At 45.9% G+C, this 19,473-nt stretch overlaps 1 protein-coding gene across 1 annotated transcript; it reads left to right on the forward strand.

The window, feature by feature from the left end:
• Positions 1-2,502: 2,502 nt before the first annotated feature.
• LOC131258520 (organic cation transporter protein) lies at positions 2,503-16,109 on the forward strand. Its single transcript, XM_058259858.1, has 5 exons — positions 2,503-2,580; positions 13,142-13,220; positions 13,920-14,289; positions 14,374-14,517; positions 14,584-16,109. The coding sequence occupies exons 1-5, from the start codon at positions 2,503-2,505 to the stop codon at positions 15,599-15,601; spliced, it is 1,689 nt and encodes a 562-aa protein (XP_058115841.1). The 3' UTR covers positions 15,602-16,109.
• The last annotated feature ends 3,364 nt before the right edge of the window (positions 16,110-19,473 follow it).

The following is a 19,473-nucleotide window of genomic DNA, read 5'->3' on the forward strand; positions in this document are numbered from 1 at the left end:
TCATTTCTCTTATTCGACGTACAAACGTATAATCACTGGTGGGTGTTCGATGAAAAGTCGATGAGGACAACATTTGGTGGAATTAAATGGAGGGATACAGTTTTCACACACACACAGACAAACATTCACACACATGGTCAATCGGATAGACAATGGTGAATATTTTAGTACAGATCAGCAACATTATCCTGCATTTATCAACCGGTTATCTCACGAACGCGCTCCTGCCCCGCGCGGTAATATCCTAACTGATTCATAATTCGTACACAAAAAGGCATCCAGCGGCATTAGGTGTTTGTTTCTACCAGCGCCGGAAACTAGGAATCACTCGATTTCAAACTAAGTAGTATGTGTAAAGCAAATATTATTATTCTGCAACCGGGCACCACCGGTGGTCTGTTACAAATTACAAACTCTAACGAACAAATACGCGAAACTAAATGCATTTTTGAAACTCTGCCAAAAAGAAATGGATTTACTTACACCAAACCCATAAAAGGCTCCTAAAAGAAGAGTGACAAAAACAACCGGGCAGGCAAATGAAGGTTTTAAACGCATCGGAATCAAGTTTAACTAAAACAGAAAACAAGAATTAAAACTAAAAAGTCTATTCTCTCACTTTAAAGCAAATAACAAACAAGAAGATAAATAAAAGAAAACATCTACTACTGTTCAACTAAATCTGGAAACATAGCGTTCTTGAAAAATCTTTTCGTTCTTACTAATTTCATAACGTTGCCAGTCAGTGTACCGTCAGTTCGTTTCGTTTTAATTACGAAACACGGTCAATGTTTAATTAATCCATCCTCTTCTGCTAATTTAATTGCTGCAGCCGTTACAAATGGCTACATTGTCGTACTGTCCAGCATCTTGAAATTCCATTCGAGAACAAAGATAAGACAGATGCGATGCCGAACTCGGGAATCATGTGTAACCACGAAGTGGGTGATTTATCTGGATTGTAGATGTTCGTTGTGCCGTTCTCCATTCGACATTGTATTTCTTTTAGCGTAAGAAAATTGTAACACGAGTGATCAAATCGAATTAACGGAGTGCTGCTGGTTGGATAAGAACCATGTGTGAGGTCAGCGTACAGATCTAACCTTGAACTACGGACAAAGCACGCCAAGAATGATGGCTCCACGGGACAACGTGTGACGGGAAGATACGTCTAGTCGGTTGAAACGACGTCTTCGTCGGTCGTTACTACCCGCGGGCAGGCAATTGATTAATCGTGCCACCGTTATACTCCCTCGCAGCCACGAATACCTACGTCCAAACGTAGGGAGTGCGGGATGGTGGAGGACCAATTTTGGGTCAGATAAAACTAAATTGTCACATTGAAATACCACACCTCGGTATCCGACATCTCGGTCCCGCGAACCTTCAAATTTTTGGCCGTTCGCCGTTTATTTTTGCCTTTGTTCACCCGAATCGGATAACGAATGCAAATTACCGTCCCGGTCCACGGCACACACGACGAAGAACTCCAAAGGAACCCGGTTCTAGTGGTGAGCGTCTGAAACGGACGGCGGGAATTTTACTGGCTGTTTTACTTTCCAACTGCAGCCCGGCAACAAGGGAAGATAACTTTCGCTGTCACTTTTTTGGCTTTCCTGTTCGTACTTGTAAAATGCACGAGTGCGTGGTTTTTGTCACACGCACGCTCGGGTGTAAATGGGATCTTATTTCCGGTGGTCTTCTCAAGTGCCAGTTAATGTGTGCACACCAAGTCCCTTATGTACGTAGGGTAAATGCTTTCTTTTGAATGGCATAATTTATTGATTTCGTTAGGAGAATGCACAGCGGACGTAGCCGGCTATGCTATTTCTTATATTGTGTATATTACTGTTTTTTTGCAAAGGCTGATGACACAAGGGGTCCTTGTTTGCCCTAGCCATCCCTGGGAATAGGAAAAACATTTCAGAATGGTGCCATAATTGTTAATTCAAAATAAATACACAACACGTACGAGAAGAGGTAGCTCATTCCACTGATAAAATGGTGTTAAAGCAAGAAATAACCTGGACGATGCTAATGTGAATGTAAACGGCAACACTTTCGGTTTGTTGGTGTTGGCTTTCTTCTTTCACCACGCACTTGAAAAATGATCGCAGCAGGCCTGCACCGATGGACTCCATGCTTGTTAAATCTGTCACCATCGGTACAGCGACCGTATCGTCTTGGTCCTATCGCCGGTTCTGTTATACCGCTCGGTGGGCGATAAGTAGTTGCCTCGCATAGGGAGCGCGGCCCTAGCTGACAGGCGTGGCGGACAGCCAGTTCGTTTGAATGGTATCATCATTTGTCGGCGAACCGTGATCACCGACGGATCGGCCTCAGTCCTCAGTGCGGCGCGCTAGTGCGAGCATCGTTACCTTGACAGTGAACTTTGTGTGCTCTCTGTGGAACTTTGTTGTGTCGTTTTACAATCAGCGCTTGCTACGGTTTGCATTTACCCTCAGTTACTACCGTGCCTACCAACCCGACAGGAAGCCTGGCATGGCTGCCACAACGGACACGCACTCCGGCATAGAGCTGCAGGATCAGAACCGACCGGATGAGTCGGAAAAAGGTAAAGTAAACCCATATATATATAGATGCACAAAAACCATGTTGAGCGCCGCGTTGAGTGCCACTTTCCCGTTTCCGAGGCTCCGCTCCGTGGCGCAGGTCAAACTATTCGAGCGTAGATATTTTACACCAACCGGCGTTGCACCGTGACGGTGAAACCTGAACCCTAATCAACAAACAAACAAACAAACAAGCGTACAGACGTCCCCAGTAGTCAAGTCAATGAAGTGCACCGACGGGTGAGCTCGTGTTTGCCTTACCAACTTCTAGTCCAGCTGTTAGCTACCATGGCAAAGAGGATGCGCAATTTGCGTGGAAGATGTTTTAACAGACGCATTTCATTGACCACAAACTGGGATGGAAAGTAAATTTAACCTCTGCCTCCAAAGAAGATTGGCCTAATGACCAGCTCGATCGATTTGTGTGTTTCGCTTTCATTTGGCTTAAAGATTGTTTATTATTTTTCGTAATCGCCCCCGATGCGCTTATCTCTAGGACTGTCTCTTATTTTTAGACGTCATTGGGACTCTGCCCGCTCCCAATGCCTCGTTGCAACGAACCTCAACTTGTTGTTATAAGCCTACGAGAGGTTATCAATAGTCCAGATTCCGGATTTTAAGGGACACCATGGACAGTAACGTTCTGCACTTCATTCCTATTTTTTCGTTTTTTTTTGTGTACGTCTGTTTACTTCATTCAGTTGCCGTTCACTGAACATCTTATCACTACAGAGAGGTGCTTTAATTAGCGACGTTGTGTCACGCGTCCCTTAATCCCTCCATGATCGCTGGAATTATCAGGATTTTCTTTGGTGTTTTCCTGCCTTGTCTCTAAAGTGTAGACATTTAAGCGCTCAAGACGGGGTTTTCTTCCGTGTATGATCCACTATCAAGTGGGACGAATGTGCATTCCAAATTGGGCTGGAATACATTCAACGAAGCCATCGATAGTTGCGCCAGTTGATAGTGAGGTGAAAAACTATTGATAAGCTATCGATAATGCGAGGCACCAGCAGGAACTGTTCTAACGATTTATGGTGCCATAGGTCAATGTAGAAAATTAAAGAAAATTAAACTGTTTTTCATGCCACTAGAATCACACTCAACCAACTGATAACAAACTGATAGATCGAGTATGGAAAAAATGTTAGAGGAAGAAAAAACGTAGAAGTAGAGGAAGAAATCAAAGTAGATATTTGATGGTTCATCAGACTTCCATTTGAAGTGCCTAATTCTGTTTAATAACCTTGACAGACGGACGCAAATGAAAAGCACAAACGGTTAAAAATCTCCGGTTTCGCATCGATTATGTTTAGTGTCGCTTGTAAATGCGCGCGTCTTTGATTCATAGCGCTCCATCTGGATTTTAGTAGTCAATTAGCGACGCAACTATTTGCCAATAATTGGTACGTTGTGTACGAATGGTCAGGGAGACCATTTCCACGACCGTCGACAGTTGTTTGGCGCAATTAAAGAAAACAAGCAAACCTTCGATCGCACTTTACGTACAAATGTTTACGAATCATCTCCCTCCTTCCCGGACGCTAATGTGTTTTTGTTTCTATGGGAAAACCTGGATGTCCCCGCCCCTTCGATGCTAAATAGACGCCGCTAACGAGGTTGGTAAGCAACCGTAATGTGGCTCCAACTGGCGAAGGTGCGAAATTCCTGCTACAAACATGCCACATCCACCGAGTTGCCACATTGAGTCACCCGGCTTGCGTTGCTTTTAAGCCGATCGTATCCTTCGATGACCGCTTTGGTCACTTTTCCGGAAGTAGGCTGTGAAAACAGAACCGGTAGCCCGAAGCCTGCTTTGATTCATCTTTATTGACCATTATCATTTCGATTCGGGTGCAAATGGACTGCGGTCACGCCTCGAAGACGATTTGAATCACTGGCGGAGATCGGGCACCGGTTCCAACCACGGTTTGCGTTCGGCCTTGAATGTCCGAAGACGTGGGTAATTCCCGCCGAGACTTTTGACGTGCGCGGGCCCCCCTCCGTTCATGGCACGCTCCACGAGTGCGTTCACTCTGCCTTTCACCTGATGATTTCTTTTATTTTTGGTTTTTTGAAATAGCGTTCTACGACGCAGTTCTAGACGCAACATTACTTTGCAGGTGAATCGTATATGTAAGAGCTTGTCTGGGGAAGCCACCGGTGACGGTGAGGGATTTTTGTAACCGGCTAGAACCGGCTAGCAAGCCATTGCACCGTGGCTGATGGACGCGGCGATTAACGACATTGCCCGGGGGGGAATTTATGTGTCAATGATGTGGTTTTACAGCTCCAGGGTTCGCAAGGGCAGCTAAGGCCGCACTCCACCTGCATCGGGAAAGGTTGTTGTACTCGTTTTTCTCGGATAAATTATAAAGAATAGTCACTCTAGAGGGGAATTTTAAGAATTGTACCCATTTGAAAAATGTCTACTTTCATTTTCGTTTCACTTTCAAACTTGACATGAAAATAAATGCCATTAGTAGAATTTACAGTTTGCATATTTCACCACCAGCGTGTGTATAAAAGCGCGCAATATTGTATCAGCTGACCAACGTCAAACATCACCCCTGAATGCAATAATTTGAGCGTTGTTTTCAGGCAGGGAGAGGAAACCTTCCTTCCTGAAGCAGTTCCAATTACTTAGCCACTCTACGCGGGTTTAGAACGGCCCGCCCGGTAATGGTGCTGTCCACTTTTCACGGCGTGGAGTGGAGATAAATTGGACAGAGGAGTTTCAGGTTGCATGATAGACGATCGTTGTGTGGATTACTCGCTAGCTGTAGATAATGTTAACCCTTGCAGGGCTGGCTCGCTCGTAAACCAAACGGATAAGTTATTTTCACCAATCGTCGGTCGTCGCAAACGACGGATTCCTTATGTTTGTGTTTTGCAGTGCAAAGTTCACTGAAGGGTGAACCATTCTTTTGCCTCCGGTGGAAGTTGAGGGTGGTGTGGACGTTTAGCCTTGCAACTATTTACAATTGAGCTAGTAATTGAGCCGCCGGGCTGGGCTGGGCCAGGGCTGAGTGGAGGTTGCGTGCAGTGCGAAAATTGAGTATCGCTTTCGATCCGAGGAAATGACGAAGAACGGTTCAACAGGAATGATGTACACTAATAGATAAATTGTTTACTGAATCCTAGAAGTGAATTACGTTGTCCATACAATCGCAATTAAATCATTTTTGTTTTTGTTTGTACTGAAGAGCGCGGGTGTTTCTCAGAATGTTAAAAAAAGTGTATTGCCATAAGATAAAACAATTACTATATAATGCAATCTGACGGTGTATATATGAAGTTTATCTTAAATCACTCGAAAAATATAATAAGTGGTAACAGGTTTATGATCTGTGATGTTACGAGTCTCTTCATTAGTATTAGATTAGCACTAAATGACCCACTTTTCAGGAGTCAGACACTTCGTGATATGACACTCAGCTTTCAAGTTTATTACTAAAAGATAAGATAAAACACATATGATGCAGTTTGAAGGTAGCGGTTGATATGTTAAGATTATCCAAAATTATAAACTATGAGACTAGATTAGAGGCTTGTGATGGGCAAACAGGACCAAGACGCTAACGCCCTAACAAACTTTCCGGTAGCCAATCGCTTTATGACACTCTTTGGATAAATTACGCTAATAACTGTCTGAACTGTTTGCTCTTCAACGTTGTTTTCTTTAAAGCACGATTTAAATCAGCGTACATGTGTTTTTCATTTGCATTGACATGATCTGAACTGGTCCGTGAAATTATTTACCTAACATCCGTCAATAGAGAAGAATGGTTTCGATGCATGTTATAAATAGCCATCGAGCGTGTCTTCCGTTTGCATAAACCCCCGCGCACCCCGGCCAGATTACCGGATGGAAAATCTCTCTTCCCCAAACCCAATCCGGAACCGGTTTGCGGGGTGGGAAATTTGTTTCGGAAACACACCTCCTCGGTATTTTTTTTTTATTTGCTTTTGATGGATAACCCAATCGACCAGTGGCCGCCGAGGGACGATTGCATCAGCCATCAAATGGGGCGCATTGCTTGACTTGCATCGCAACGATAGTGGCTGTAATTAAACATTCATGCTGGTTTATCTTACGACTCTGGCGATGCGCAGGGAATTCCCCGACTAAGTCGCGCACCATTTGCCTCCCGCTCGTCACCATCACTACCGTTTTGTTGTCGTGGTCTCGATTATGCTTGCCATAACTCGTACACGGCCGTACGGTTCCAGTTTCCAGTACACAAAGTCGACCAGGCAAAAGTCACCGAACGCTCTCCCCGGTGTGTTGTCACTTTTCCATGTTTTTTCGCTCAACCCGACGAAGTACGCGGTCGAAAGCTGCTCTCGCGCGACTCAAGTGGCCCTTTTTGCCCTTGCCATGGGTTTACAGGCTTTTTCAGAGAGATTCCACTTTTTGAAAGGGGAATATTCCTGAGCCACGTAACTACAATTTGTAGCAGAAGCCAGTTACTTGATTTAGTTTTTCATTAAATCCCACATTTATTGTATGCTAATGAGATTTTACTTAGTCTTCCAACCAAAACATGGACTCTAACAAACCCACGCAAAAGGGTCTTCTCTTTCAAAACCTAGTATGAGACTGCAAACATTAGAAGTACAACATGTTAAATAACAAAAAATAGTTTCAAATATAATCCTGTTGATATCGTCATTTATCGGGGGCTACTTTTTTTTACTTAATCAAGTAAATAGTTTTGAAATCCGATTCAAAAACAGAACTGCATTATTTCTCACCCGAAGTTAAAACTAATTAAGGTAAACAAATTAGGAAAAGCGTTCAAAGTAACGAACGCATCACAGAGGTAAACTGTGCAAAAAAGGTCGTTAGTGACTCATTTTAGGCGATAATTCAAGTTACTCGTCCGTTCGAAGATGTAGAAACTTGTTAATTGAAATGTTCTTTGATTCTTGAAATTTATGGTTAACACTTTTGATTGAAATATTGGAAAAAGGGATGCCGCGCGAGTTAGTTTATTTTCCTTTATTCCGAGTCCTTGAAGTAAATGGTTTGAAATATACTGTATTTGCTGGGTAATAGATTTCCCTGCCCGGACTGTTGCTGGTCTCCCTCTCGTTTTCTCCCACCAAAACCGAACCGATTGCTCGCCACAGCTTCGGGGGGCCGCTTTCAAGAGAAATCCCATTTTCTCGCGAGAGACGGAAAAAGATCGCGCGGAACGCGAAAAAACGTCACGCCGTGGAGTGGACGCCGGCTTTTGGGGGCCTACGCCGGGGAAATCCCGCTCGCACACCGGCAGTCCCGTTCAAGCGCGTGTCCGGTGGAGGTGCACAACCTCGCTCGTTGGCGGGGCGCGGCTATAAAACCGTTCGTAAACAAACCGATCGTCGACAGTACGGCGCACGATCGCTTCGGTGGCGAACGTTTTGGCCTTCTAGTAAAATCGCGTTCCGTGCGGGAAGCATAACAACATAAGAGAGAGAGTGTTTGTGTGTAAAAAAAGTAGTGATCGGATTTGGCTTAAGAGCACAGCTGGGGACCAACATCGTAACGCACCGTAACGCCAACGGTTGGTGGACGCGTTTTCTTCGTGGAGTAGAAGTTTGGCTTCGATTGCGAACCACGCGATCGCAGGTGAAGGTCTTTTGCGCCCGATGCCCACTAGAACTACCGTCAGTAGACCGATCGCAGTTCGATTTGAAAGTAAAATAAACGAAAGTAACCAGAGTACAAGCAGGAGCAGCAGCAGCAGCAGCAGGAGATTTTAGCGGGCTACCAGAAAGTGAACTGAACAATAGTTAAGCTGCTCGCTCGGGCATTGCTGTGTGTGAACTTTTCTCGCCAATCGCTTCGGCTGTAGTAAAGAAACCGCTTAAACAAGCGATTTTGAAAACACAAAGAAAAGCACGTGATGAAAAGTGAGTTTACGTTCGTTGTTTTAAACTTTGTTTTATGATAAGATAACATTAAATATCGTGAGTCCAAGTACCTGACGAAGTATACCCGACGATGTACACAAACTGTACACTTGGCATCAAATCAATTTCTAGCTACGCGATTATGAAGCAATAATTAGTTTCGCAGGCCGTCAATCTTGACCCACATTTAAATTGAAATTCCGTTCGACCGTTACCTTCTCTGGCCGCGTCCAGCCAAGATGTGTGCAGACTCTCCGGTTTGCCGTACGGCTTTGACCCCGTTAGATGCTGTGGTCGCGTGTCACCAGAAGGTCTCTTTACATCTTTAAATCAACCGAATCCAATTCGGTTCGGTCGAACAGACTGATAGACGAGTTGATGTACTTTACATCCAACGGGTCGTGTTGCATTGAGTTTGGGACACAGGAGATTGTTTTTTTTTTTTGCTTAAATCGTAGAAAAATAACATTAAAGTTTAGAGGGAACGGTCACGCAAAAGAAACGAAAATGGAAAACAAAATACAACAGTGCAACAATGTCCATAAACTTGCTCGCACATGGAACGGCATCGCATCACCGGCCATTGTCAAGGTCTTGGGAAGGGGAGGCCGGGGGGGAGTTTGCGGTGGTGCTTAGCGATAGGCGATGGTAACATTAGCCTCACCCGTCCGAGACTGAACCACGAGACACGACAAAAACGGTCGGGCGAACGTTTCAATCAAACCGGGAGGCCCGTCCGCGTGGTCCAAAAATAGTTGATTTTCAAAACCAAAACACGCGACGATTTGCGTAAGTCACGCCCCGGGGAGGGGGAGGGGGATGGAATATTTATCGGCATGCAAGAAGTCGCTTTTCGCAAAAGCGAAACGGATGGAACGGGGACGGTGCTGAGGTGCGGTGGGAAAGTGTTGGAAAATGTGAAGATGCAAACAATCGAGCGTGAGCTATTTCGATTCCGAACCTCGTGCTCGTGTTCTTACGCACGCAAAACCCTGTCGTGGAAAGCCGGTGGAAAACGTGGGCGTTGCGGAAATTGGTTTCGCCTGTTGCGCGAGAGATAAATGTGTTCTTTTTGCCTTTTGCTTTTAACACGTTTCCCACGCGCGGTGACATTGGAAGTGGGTTTGCTTTTTTAAAGTGATCGGTAGAGTTCCCTCCTCAGTAATTGGTAACCGATTAGCTGCCAGCTCGGTTCTGGTCGCCGGTTGGAAAACGAAGGATGGGAAATGATTTTTCCCGCACTCAAACCACCATGCGGATGCTGTTATCGTGTCCTAGGGGTGACGACAATCGTTGTCATCCGGTTCGGAACCCGCCAGAGTGTTGGTTCCTGCATAAACATTTTTCCATTTTTTTCAAATGTAAGCAAATAAAACATCAGGCGACATCGCATGCGGAACCTATCCGCCCTATGTTGTCATGTTTGTCTTGCGTCGACTCTTAGCTTTCCTTCCTCATCAATCATCATCATTAAAGGGGGGGGGGGGGGGGGGGGGGGGGGGGGGGGGGGGGGGATGGGACAGAGTGGAATGGGCGCCCTCGACAACTGTTGTCGTTTCGTTCGACTGCGAAGATCATTAGTCGCTATTGGCACTGCTTTTCATCGGTTTTCCACGCAACCGCTGCGCGCGCGCTCGTTTCGCTCGCCCTTCGCCGGGCCGGTGTGTTAGCTCATTTTCCACGCTCTCCGTACGGACTAACCCTTGGGATGGTATGGGGAAACAAATCGCCAGCTTACCCCCGTGAGGCCTGTGAGTAAAAATCATTTTCATTTCAACGAAGATACGATCGCATCAGCAACAGGCAAGCCAAATCAAGGTTGATAGCGACAAGCCGCGTACATCTACAGCCCCGGTATTGTTGCCGGTGGAAGGCGCTAATCAGCAACTTTCCCGTAGGCACGGACCGATGGACGGTTTGATTTGGTTGCGGTTGAAAAAGCACCCCAAGGCAAGTCAATTGGTGGCGGAGAAGGGAGGGGAAAAGCAAATTCCCATTTAGAGCAAAACCGATGCAGCCGAGAGCAGCTTTCTTCTGCGCCATGATTGGCGTCTTCATTATGGCTCCGCAAAATGTCTCGCTCGTCGGTTCGCCGACAGTTCGCCATGGTCGCTGGTTGGAGAAAATATTTTAAAAGAATGATTTCACCAGTGAACGATACGATGAACGAAGGCTTAAACAATGTCATCTGTTTGTCACGTTCGTTTTCAGCATAACTTGCATCACCAACATGTGGCTGAGATCAAGCAAGCATCTGCACAAATGATCACAACCTTTGGACGAACGTGCTGCAGAGCATATGCGAGATCTTGTCGTTTGCTTTGCGCCGATGATTCGAACCAAAAAACGCAAGTGATACTATTTCATCGAGTATCTGCCTTATTCTTACTGTTTTCCAATTTCAAAATTTAAAGGAATCGTTAACCCTCGCGATCGGATTCGCGGCGGTTTCTCGTATTTCCATTTTGAACGTTTTTCGTTCTTCTTTCCGCGAGCTTGAACGGTTCCGTTCGGTTTGTGGTTCGGCCGTTGTCTTTCCCATTTCGTGGCAAAATAAATTATCTCACTGTCGTCACGTGTCACCGGCGGGCCGATCCCGCGCGGGCATCCTCGACCTGCGACGACCCTGGCCTGACCTGACCTACGAAACGTTTAGCTACAAAGTCCTCCATTGCCACGGGGAGGTTTTTTATGTTGTTGCCTTTATCCCTCTTTCGTGGGTTTCATTTCACCGAAAAGGTTACAATAAATTAATGTACATAAAAGACACGCATTGCTACCGCCTCCCCAACGAGCATCGTGAGTGTGGAATATGTTTCCTCTATTCGGTTGCATTTCGGCATCCTCCGGTGGTCGATTGTTTATTCGACACGTGTTTTTAAACCCATTTTTTTCCTTCCCCGGGTTTTCCTTATGCCTTCTTCTGCAATTTTCGTCGCTTAAAATGAAGAAATCGTACCAAACGAGCATTAATAAACACCCGCTGGCGAAGCAAGAGAAGGAGGAAAATGAAATAATCCAAGTTTTATTAACTCCCTGGTTTCTTTTGCTTTTGCCCGCGATCGCGATTAATATGGCGGGATCTCGCCGGGTGGCGGTTTGTTGGCCATGTCCCGCCCGAACCGACGTGTTCGTAACATTACGAATGCAGCGGAGGATGCAACTGAAATACGGCTGATGTAAGTGGAATTGGATTTTGCTTTTGTCGGGCTCATTTCGTTTAACTTTCGATTAGGTTTTTTTTCGGACTGGTGCTTGTGTAAAAATAAAAAAAAAACTGACCGAAGCGGAAGAGTTCAGCGCAGAGGAAGAAAGCAGTTTCCCTTTCGCTGCCTTTCATTAATTAATTATTTATTAAACTTTTGTTTTCTTCCAAACTTTTGTGCGGAAATTTCAAAAATAGAGCAGCTATGACTCCTGTTTCTTGTTTTTCTTTTTTTTCGTAATACTATTCACTTCCTCCGGAGGCCATCGCGTAACACGCCGTTTGCCATTCACATTGAGAGCAATCAAATAAAATTGACCAGTAAATATTACATCCACCTGTGTGCCAAATCAATCCGCCAGCCCCGAGACTCCCATCGCCATCGTGAACGGCGTTCGATTCGCATGTCCACAAATCCGGTACGCGGACTGTTTGTGGGCCTGATGTGTTTGTATATCGTTTGCCATCCCTCCCCCCTCTTTCCCCTGTCCCTTCCTGGGTGAAAGTAAGGGCGCGTGTTTGCGGTTGCAATTGGCCCGTCGCACACAAGCCCACAGCGATCGACCACTGGATGGATGGTGGCGTTAAATTTGCTATTTCATCCGGCGATCATTTCCGAGCGGCGGAGTCCCCCTTGCCCGGAACAGGATGATTCAACCGTGCTTTCCTGTATTTTTTTCTCCTATTCCGCCCAAGTGATCAACGGTTTTTTTGTACCTCTCCCTTTCCGTGATCGACAAGTTCCTGGAGAGTGTTAAGTGATCATAATGGTGGTCTCTGGCGAGATGATTGATTGTACTGGTCGATCGTGGCGCGTCAAGGACATACGGTGCGGTTCGTATGTTGTTAGAATTATGTACCCGAACAGGCAGCTGTTTGCGAATCGAATAAACATATGTGTTTAGACAGAGCGCACTAACAAACGATGGATTTGACTCAGGAACTTTTTACCACCGTCTGTCAGCCGCTTCCAAATCTGAGTGCCTCGTTTTAGGCAACCTATGTGACATAACATTTTGCCTAAAATGTGCCTTCATTTGGGTTGAAAACTCACTGAAAGAAACAAAGCGCAAAAGAGAATCATCCTAGTTGCAGAAAGAGTCACAACTGAACCTTGACTCATCGGAATGAATTCGTCGGGTCACGCCTTTTTGAGCCGCAACCGAGAGGTGCTAAAAGCATCCCCGAACTGACACGAAGTGAAGACAATTTTTGGCAATTTTGGTCGTTGTTGTTTCCTTCCCAATTAGCGTCTCCCAGTCAACGGTGTTTAAGATGATTGTAGTGCATCGGAAAAGAGCCGATAGAGCTGATGCAAAGAAGAACAGCAGAAGCGGGAGAAGTTACGAGCTAACGTAGATCCAGCGGTCGATGGCTCCTTCCCGGGGGAAAGAATTGTGCCATGATTAGAATGAATTATGTTTCAACTTTTTTCGCGTGTTCTTTCGTAACGTTTGAGCAGGGAACCGAGCCCATAGGGGGGGCGTTTTATGATAGTAATCTTACATTGGTGGGCAGAACGAAAGAGAGACAAACTTCCCGTTCACGTTGACGCACCTTGCGAGCGGTGGGAAGTCCATGGAATAGATTGCAGAAGCTGAAATCGATAGGAAACGCTAATTTTGGGCAAGGTAACACAAAACAACACACCTCGAACTCTGTACAGCTTTTCCATACCCAGGAAATGTTGGAGGTGTGTGAATTGGCGTACAAATTTTAGCTTTGTCTTAAACTCTTTTAACTAGTAAAAAATCGCTCCGTTGAAATCCACTAGTTGAACGGAAGGTTTCTGAGTTTCTTTCGCATAATCTTAGGTTTCATATATTTTTTATCATCGTTTTATCCTCAGTTTCGTATCGGTTTTTCGGTCTTGATCTAGTCACGGTGAACCGGCAGTGACCGATTCAAACCGGACAGTTCGATGGAGTTTCCCTCGCCAAATCTTATCAAGTATTTTGGGTATCAACCGGTTCATTGGTAGTGTCTCAATCAGATTCACAGACCGATAGAAATCATATCGCCGAACCGGATTATGTCGGACAGTTTGTTTTAAATTTATGCAAAGACTCTAGACACCTATTCTCTAACTCGATTAGGCTTTGCGCTGGGAACGCTTTATTGATGCGTCTATTAATTTTAGGCTGACGTAGGCTGTGGTGTGAATCTGTATCAACACTACTTTTGCCCCAAGTATTCCTTATCCTAACGTGCTCTTTTTGACCTTATCCCCCTGTTTGCAGTGACGGCCAAGAAGGAGTCCGATACCAAATGGAACCTCGATCCGATCCAGCGCGCGATGGGCCAGCTCGGCTGGTGGCACATCGTGGTCTGTGTGGTGGTCTTTCCGCTCAAGTTCCCCGTCGCCTGGCATCAGATGAGCATCATCTTCCTGGGGCCCTCGATCAACTACACGTGCGCGTCCAATGCGTCCCTCGAGCGGTGCGATGCGGCGTGCACGAGCTGGAGCTACGACAACAGCACGTTCGCCTCGACCATCACCAGCGAGTGGGATCTGGTCTGTCTCGATGCGAACCTCGTCAAGCTCTCGCAGACCATCTTCATGTTCGGTATCCTGGTCGGTGGTGTACTGTTCGGATCGTTGGCCGATAAGTAAGTGTGGATATACTACCTAGGGTTTTCAAGGAAGGTCTCCTAATTTTGTCAACTTGGTTCTAATCTTTCTTTCCCATCCAGATATGGACGTAGACCTCCGCTGGTCGTAGCGGTAATCATTCAACTAGTTTCCGGAGTTGCAACTGCCCTCATTGGTTCGTTCTGGTTGTTCGTAGTACTCCGTTTCCTAACAGCCGTAGCAACCGGCGGAACCATGGTTACCAGGTAAGGTTAGAAGCTTCCATGGCCTATTCTTGGGTATTCTAAAGCTCCTCCTTTTCTTCCTCACAGTTTCGTGCTGATTATGGAAATCATTGGCCCCAAGTGGCGCGAGCTGTTCTCCGTACTCTACCAGATCCCGTTCAACCTTGGCCACCTGACGCTGGCCGGGTTCGCCTACTTCCTGCGCGACTGGCGTGAGCTGCAGTTCGCGCTCTCGATCTTCTCCGTGCTGATGCTGTCGTACTATTGGCTGGTTCCGGAGTCCCCGCGCTATCTCTTCACCTCGGGCAACGTGGACGGTGCCGTGACGGTGCTGGAGACCGCCGCCAAGCGCAACAACATCGAGTCCGCCACGATCCGCAACGACATCGAGCTGTACGCGAAGGAGAAGTCGCGCACAGCGTCCGCCTCCGACTCGAAGGGCAACGTGCTGGATCTGTTCCGCACGCCCAACATGCGCGCCAAGACGCTGTTCATGTGCTTCAACTGGTTCGTGTGCGGGCTGGCGTTCTTCGGCGTGGCACAGTACATTGGGCACGCCGGTGGCGATATCTACACGAACGTCGCGATCAGTGCGGCCCTCGAGCTGCCCGGTACGCTCCTCTGCATCTACATGATGAAGGCGTACGGCCGCAAGAAGACGCTCATCTTCTCCAACACGCTGACCGGAATCTCCATGTTGGTCATTGCGTTCGTGCCGCAGTCCGCCAGCGCGCTCAACGTGGGACTCGCGTCCGTCGGCCTGGTCGGCATGAGCATCAGCTTCCCGACGGTGTACCTGTACGCCGGCGAGCTGTTCCCGACCGTGGTGCGGAACGTCGGTATCGGTACGGCTTCGATGATTGCCCGGTTCGGTTCCATGATTGCGCCCTTCGTGGCCGGCTTCGGCTCGATCGCGTACTGGCTGCCGCCGTGCATCTTCGGTCTCGTGCCGCTCATCGGTGCTTTCTGCGTGTTTTTCCTCCCGGAAACCCAGGGCCATCCGCTGCCGGAGACGCTCGAGGATGGCGAAAACTTTGGCAAACGGCGCGCACCCACCAACGGGGTCGCCGATGCGGCGGCAAGTGTAGAAAACGGCAAGCACTAGACACCAGGCGGCCACTGGGAGCCCGGACCCGGTTAGCATTTAGTGTTCATACTGTTCCTTGCGCAGCGTCGTCGTCGCGTCGGTGTTCGTCGAAACTAGTTTATCTAACTAACCAAAAGCGGCACTATGTGTTCGTTACCGTGAACAGGGATGTAGATGCAGATGTGTCAAATGCGATAGTTCTCTCTTTCACATTTTTATTTTACTTTACTACCAAAACGTCACGCAAAAAGCACTTCTCAGTGTGTTCGATTGTGTGTAGGAAAGCCTGTAGGACGTGTATTTGTTTTTTTATTTTACTAGCAACCAGATTTAAAGTGCAGAAATAAGCAAGAATCCCAACCGCGTAGGCAGTAGTGCCAGCAGTTATGGTAGCATTTAGGTTGCCGCTACCTTGGCCAACGCGGAGGATGCGATATTATTGTAAAGAAGAGTAGCGAAGAACCAGAGCAGCGTGTATGCAGAGAAAAAAGAAAAAAAAATAAAAATCAATACAAAATGTTTTAAAAACCAAGCCCCCAACCGAGTGTTTTTTCCGGTTAAAAACCTCCGAATCGGGGAGGGTCACTTCAACAACCGATGGCCAACAAATTTATTCGGAAACTTGTCCTACCGGTGCTAAAGCAACCGGTCTAAGACTCTTCTGCAAAGTAAAAGAACAAATTTATTGCCGTTAGCATGCAATTATTATGCTTCTTTATGCTTTCATCCTTTGGCCTGAAAAGGAAACGTTTGGGGAGGCTCACGAGATGCCTAATAGTGTCTTATGAATAATCATAATTTTGGGGTTGCGTTGTGTTGAATTGCTGTTGGCATGAAAATTCGGCAAAAAGCATCCAGTTTTCACATGGCAACCATTTGTTTCGCAAACGAAAGATAGCTTCGAGTTGCTATGCAACGTCTTTTTGGAAAACTTAACACGTCATGCTGATTGCATAGTTTCAGGCGCAACCATGATATATTGGCTGATATTACACGCAGCATAAAGCATGCAGCATAAAGCCTCGCTCGCTGGGAGTTCCTAAAATTCATGAATTCACTATGGCGATGGCATAACGATAATTTTTAAGATTTGTAACTGATATTCGATCGTGTACAACCGCAAAAAGGCGCATTAGGAAACCGTTTATTGCTAGTAAAATCTGAAGTACGGAACGAACTACAGTACTAAAAATCTGGTGTGAAGCCTTTTATGAAAGCAAGCTTAGGACGATAATGGTTATAAGCCAAGTACGATTTGTCAAATGCGATTGGAGCTTATAATACTGAAGTTGTACAGCTAATTATTCGCAAATCGGAGCGGAACAGTACTTGGCGGAACTGTACTCGTAATCGTTCTAATGTTTGTGTGTTGTTGAAATGTTCCTTACGGTTACATCCACCACACCAAGTTGATTAAAATCGTTACATTTATAGAACGACCGAAGAAAATTGAACTCAAAACACGTCGAAAGTTCGTTACATTTATTCTAAATGTATGTCTGACTATGCGAAGGTTTCCACCCACAGGACTGTGACCCCTAGCGCCCTTGTCAACGAGCAATTGAACCTTCAAGGTGTATCTGCGGACAATTGTCACTCCGTCTGAAGTGCCCTTATGGTATGGTTCGATTTTGTCGTAAAGCCCGACCCAAGTGGCCCATAAGATTGCTTTTCCTCGTTACCTCTGTGACCTCTTTGCACAGTCGGCGTTTGAGCACTCTTATGCCTTTCCCGTCACTTGCTTCCACACGTGGTCCAGTAGCAAAAATTGTTCTCGAGCAGAAATCGAACAGCCGATCGGAGAAGAACCATCCACACCTTTGCTCACAACTTGAACACTGAAAAAGGGTTCGTGTATAAGAGTTTGCAACCGAAGACTCTAACATGAAAGTGGAAAACAATTGTTGCTCAACTGTTGTTACCGTTGGTGAATTATGTACCACAATACAGGCAACAGGAAGAGCGCAGTCGAGCTTAACACCACACAACACTTGGCCCAACGAATCGCTGGGGAGCATTTGATTGTGAAGTGCCAACCGGACGTGATCAGAGACACAAGATTTCCTGCCACCACAGTATACTCAAGGCATGTTGTCGAAGCCGTCTTGTTGAACAGGAACACACTGAAGTGGAGTGATTGCACTGGGTATCTCCTTCCGGAAGGATGACTTTACGCTCCGGTCAAAATCGCCCAGGGTGTTGGCCCATTCTTGTCCATTTGAAGATGCTCTAAGATTTCTCAAAATCCGATGGATTAAGGTAAGGGTAAAGCAATAATCATTTATGGTTAGTTCCTAACCGTAAACATTATTTTCCTTCGTGAAGTGGTAGATTACCGTATATAATTATCTACTTAAGTGAAAAAACAACCAATAAAGCAACTACAGTGAAGCTATTGCTAAAAAAAATAGGATAAATACAGACATTTCATTTTAATTTAGCACATATGGTGTAAAAGATTCTTATCCTTTCTGCATTTGATCAAATAACCAATTTTATTTCACTTCAAAATTAGTTACATAAGCCAAGAGCTTCCTGCTTCAGGTATTATTTCGTAAGTAGGTATTGCGTTGAGCATTGACACTTTTATGGGAACATAAGATTTGTAGAATGTTCTTCCTTGTTTTAATTACTAACACCAGAGTGAATGAAAAACCAGAACCAAAAAAGATAGTCAACAAAAAATATAAACTGCTAAAGAGAAGACGTTCACGGATTAGAAAAAAATATTATGTAAACTGTTTTTATTAGAATGTTGTTTTTTGTTTTTTTTAATGTTGAATGTTTTTTTTTGTTTTGTGTTGTGTAGTGTTTAAATCATCTTTTGCATGCCAATTGTAATGATCGCATTATGTTACTTTACCTATATCGTTGTTTAACGTCTTATTTAGGGGATCGTCTTTGTGTTTCAATTGAATACAAAAACCGCACTGAACAAAATATCTGTGCCTCATGGAATTTTGCGACAATGAAATGGGAAAAAAATAAATCCCTCAGTGCGTCAAATCACCTCCAAACAATGGCGTATCGATGCAAGAAGCATGGCGTGCAGGAAGGACGTTAAAGAATGCGCACAAAACATTCTGACACCCTGTAGGTTTTCGACACTCGCCGCTGGCATAAATAAAGATTGTCTGCTCGATGCTGCAACGCATGGTTACTTTTTGTTCGGTTATCAGCTTTTCTCGACCATAAATCAACAAGCGCAGACCGTTTTTGGCAAACCTGCGCGTTAGTTTTGGTTCACCGTTTAACTCGTTACGGAACGCGTCCATGTCGCGTCCAGCTTTTTTGGCTTTGTTTTCCTACGTTTTTGTTTAGTCTCTGCGCGGTGCCTTTGCCGGAGGGCGTAACGAAAATGCGGCCATTATCGATCGACCGATCCTCGATCGTGCGAAAGCGCGTGCGTGCGTTGAACTTCCCGACGAAGGCGTGCGTTTGTGGAGGAATGACAGTTCAGTTCTGCAATCGCATCATTGTCAGGGCGACCAACACCAGCTTGGCGCGAAAAGGGATTCGCGCGAGATCCTCGATACCGTCTCTTGGAACCTCTGCGTACGTCGCGTGCACTCTTGTGAACTGATAGGCTACCGTTGCTTGGTTATCGGTGCGGCTATCGGGCACCCTTATCAACCGACCCTGCGCGTTGACAATTGCTATTTATCGAGCTCCGCGACAACGCGTTGTGCAGCAACGTGCGACTAAATGGTGGTTTTGAGATTCAATAATCCGCCCCTTCGATCACCGTTTGACGGATGGGAGGGAGGGAAGAATTGGCCAGAGTAGGGGGGGGAGCGCGAAACCTTTTTTTTTAGAGCTTTTTACATACCACTAGCACTGTGTGTGTGTACATTGGGGACCATAATCGTGATAGCGTGTACATAAACGTA

Source organism: Anopheles coustani, chromosome 3, assembly GCF_943734705.1.
Source record: "Anopheles coustani chromosome 3, idAnoCousDA_361_x.2, whole genome shotgun sequence".
Lineage (NCBI taxonomy): Eukaryota > Metazoa > Arthropoda > Insecta > Diptera > Culicidae > Anopheles > Anopheles coustani.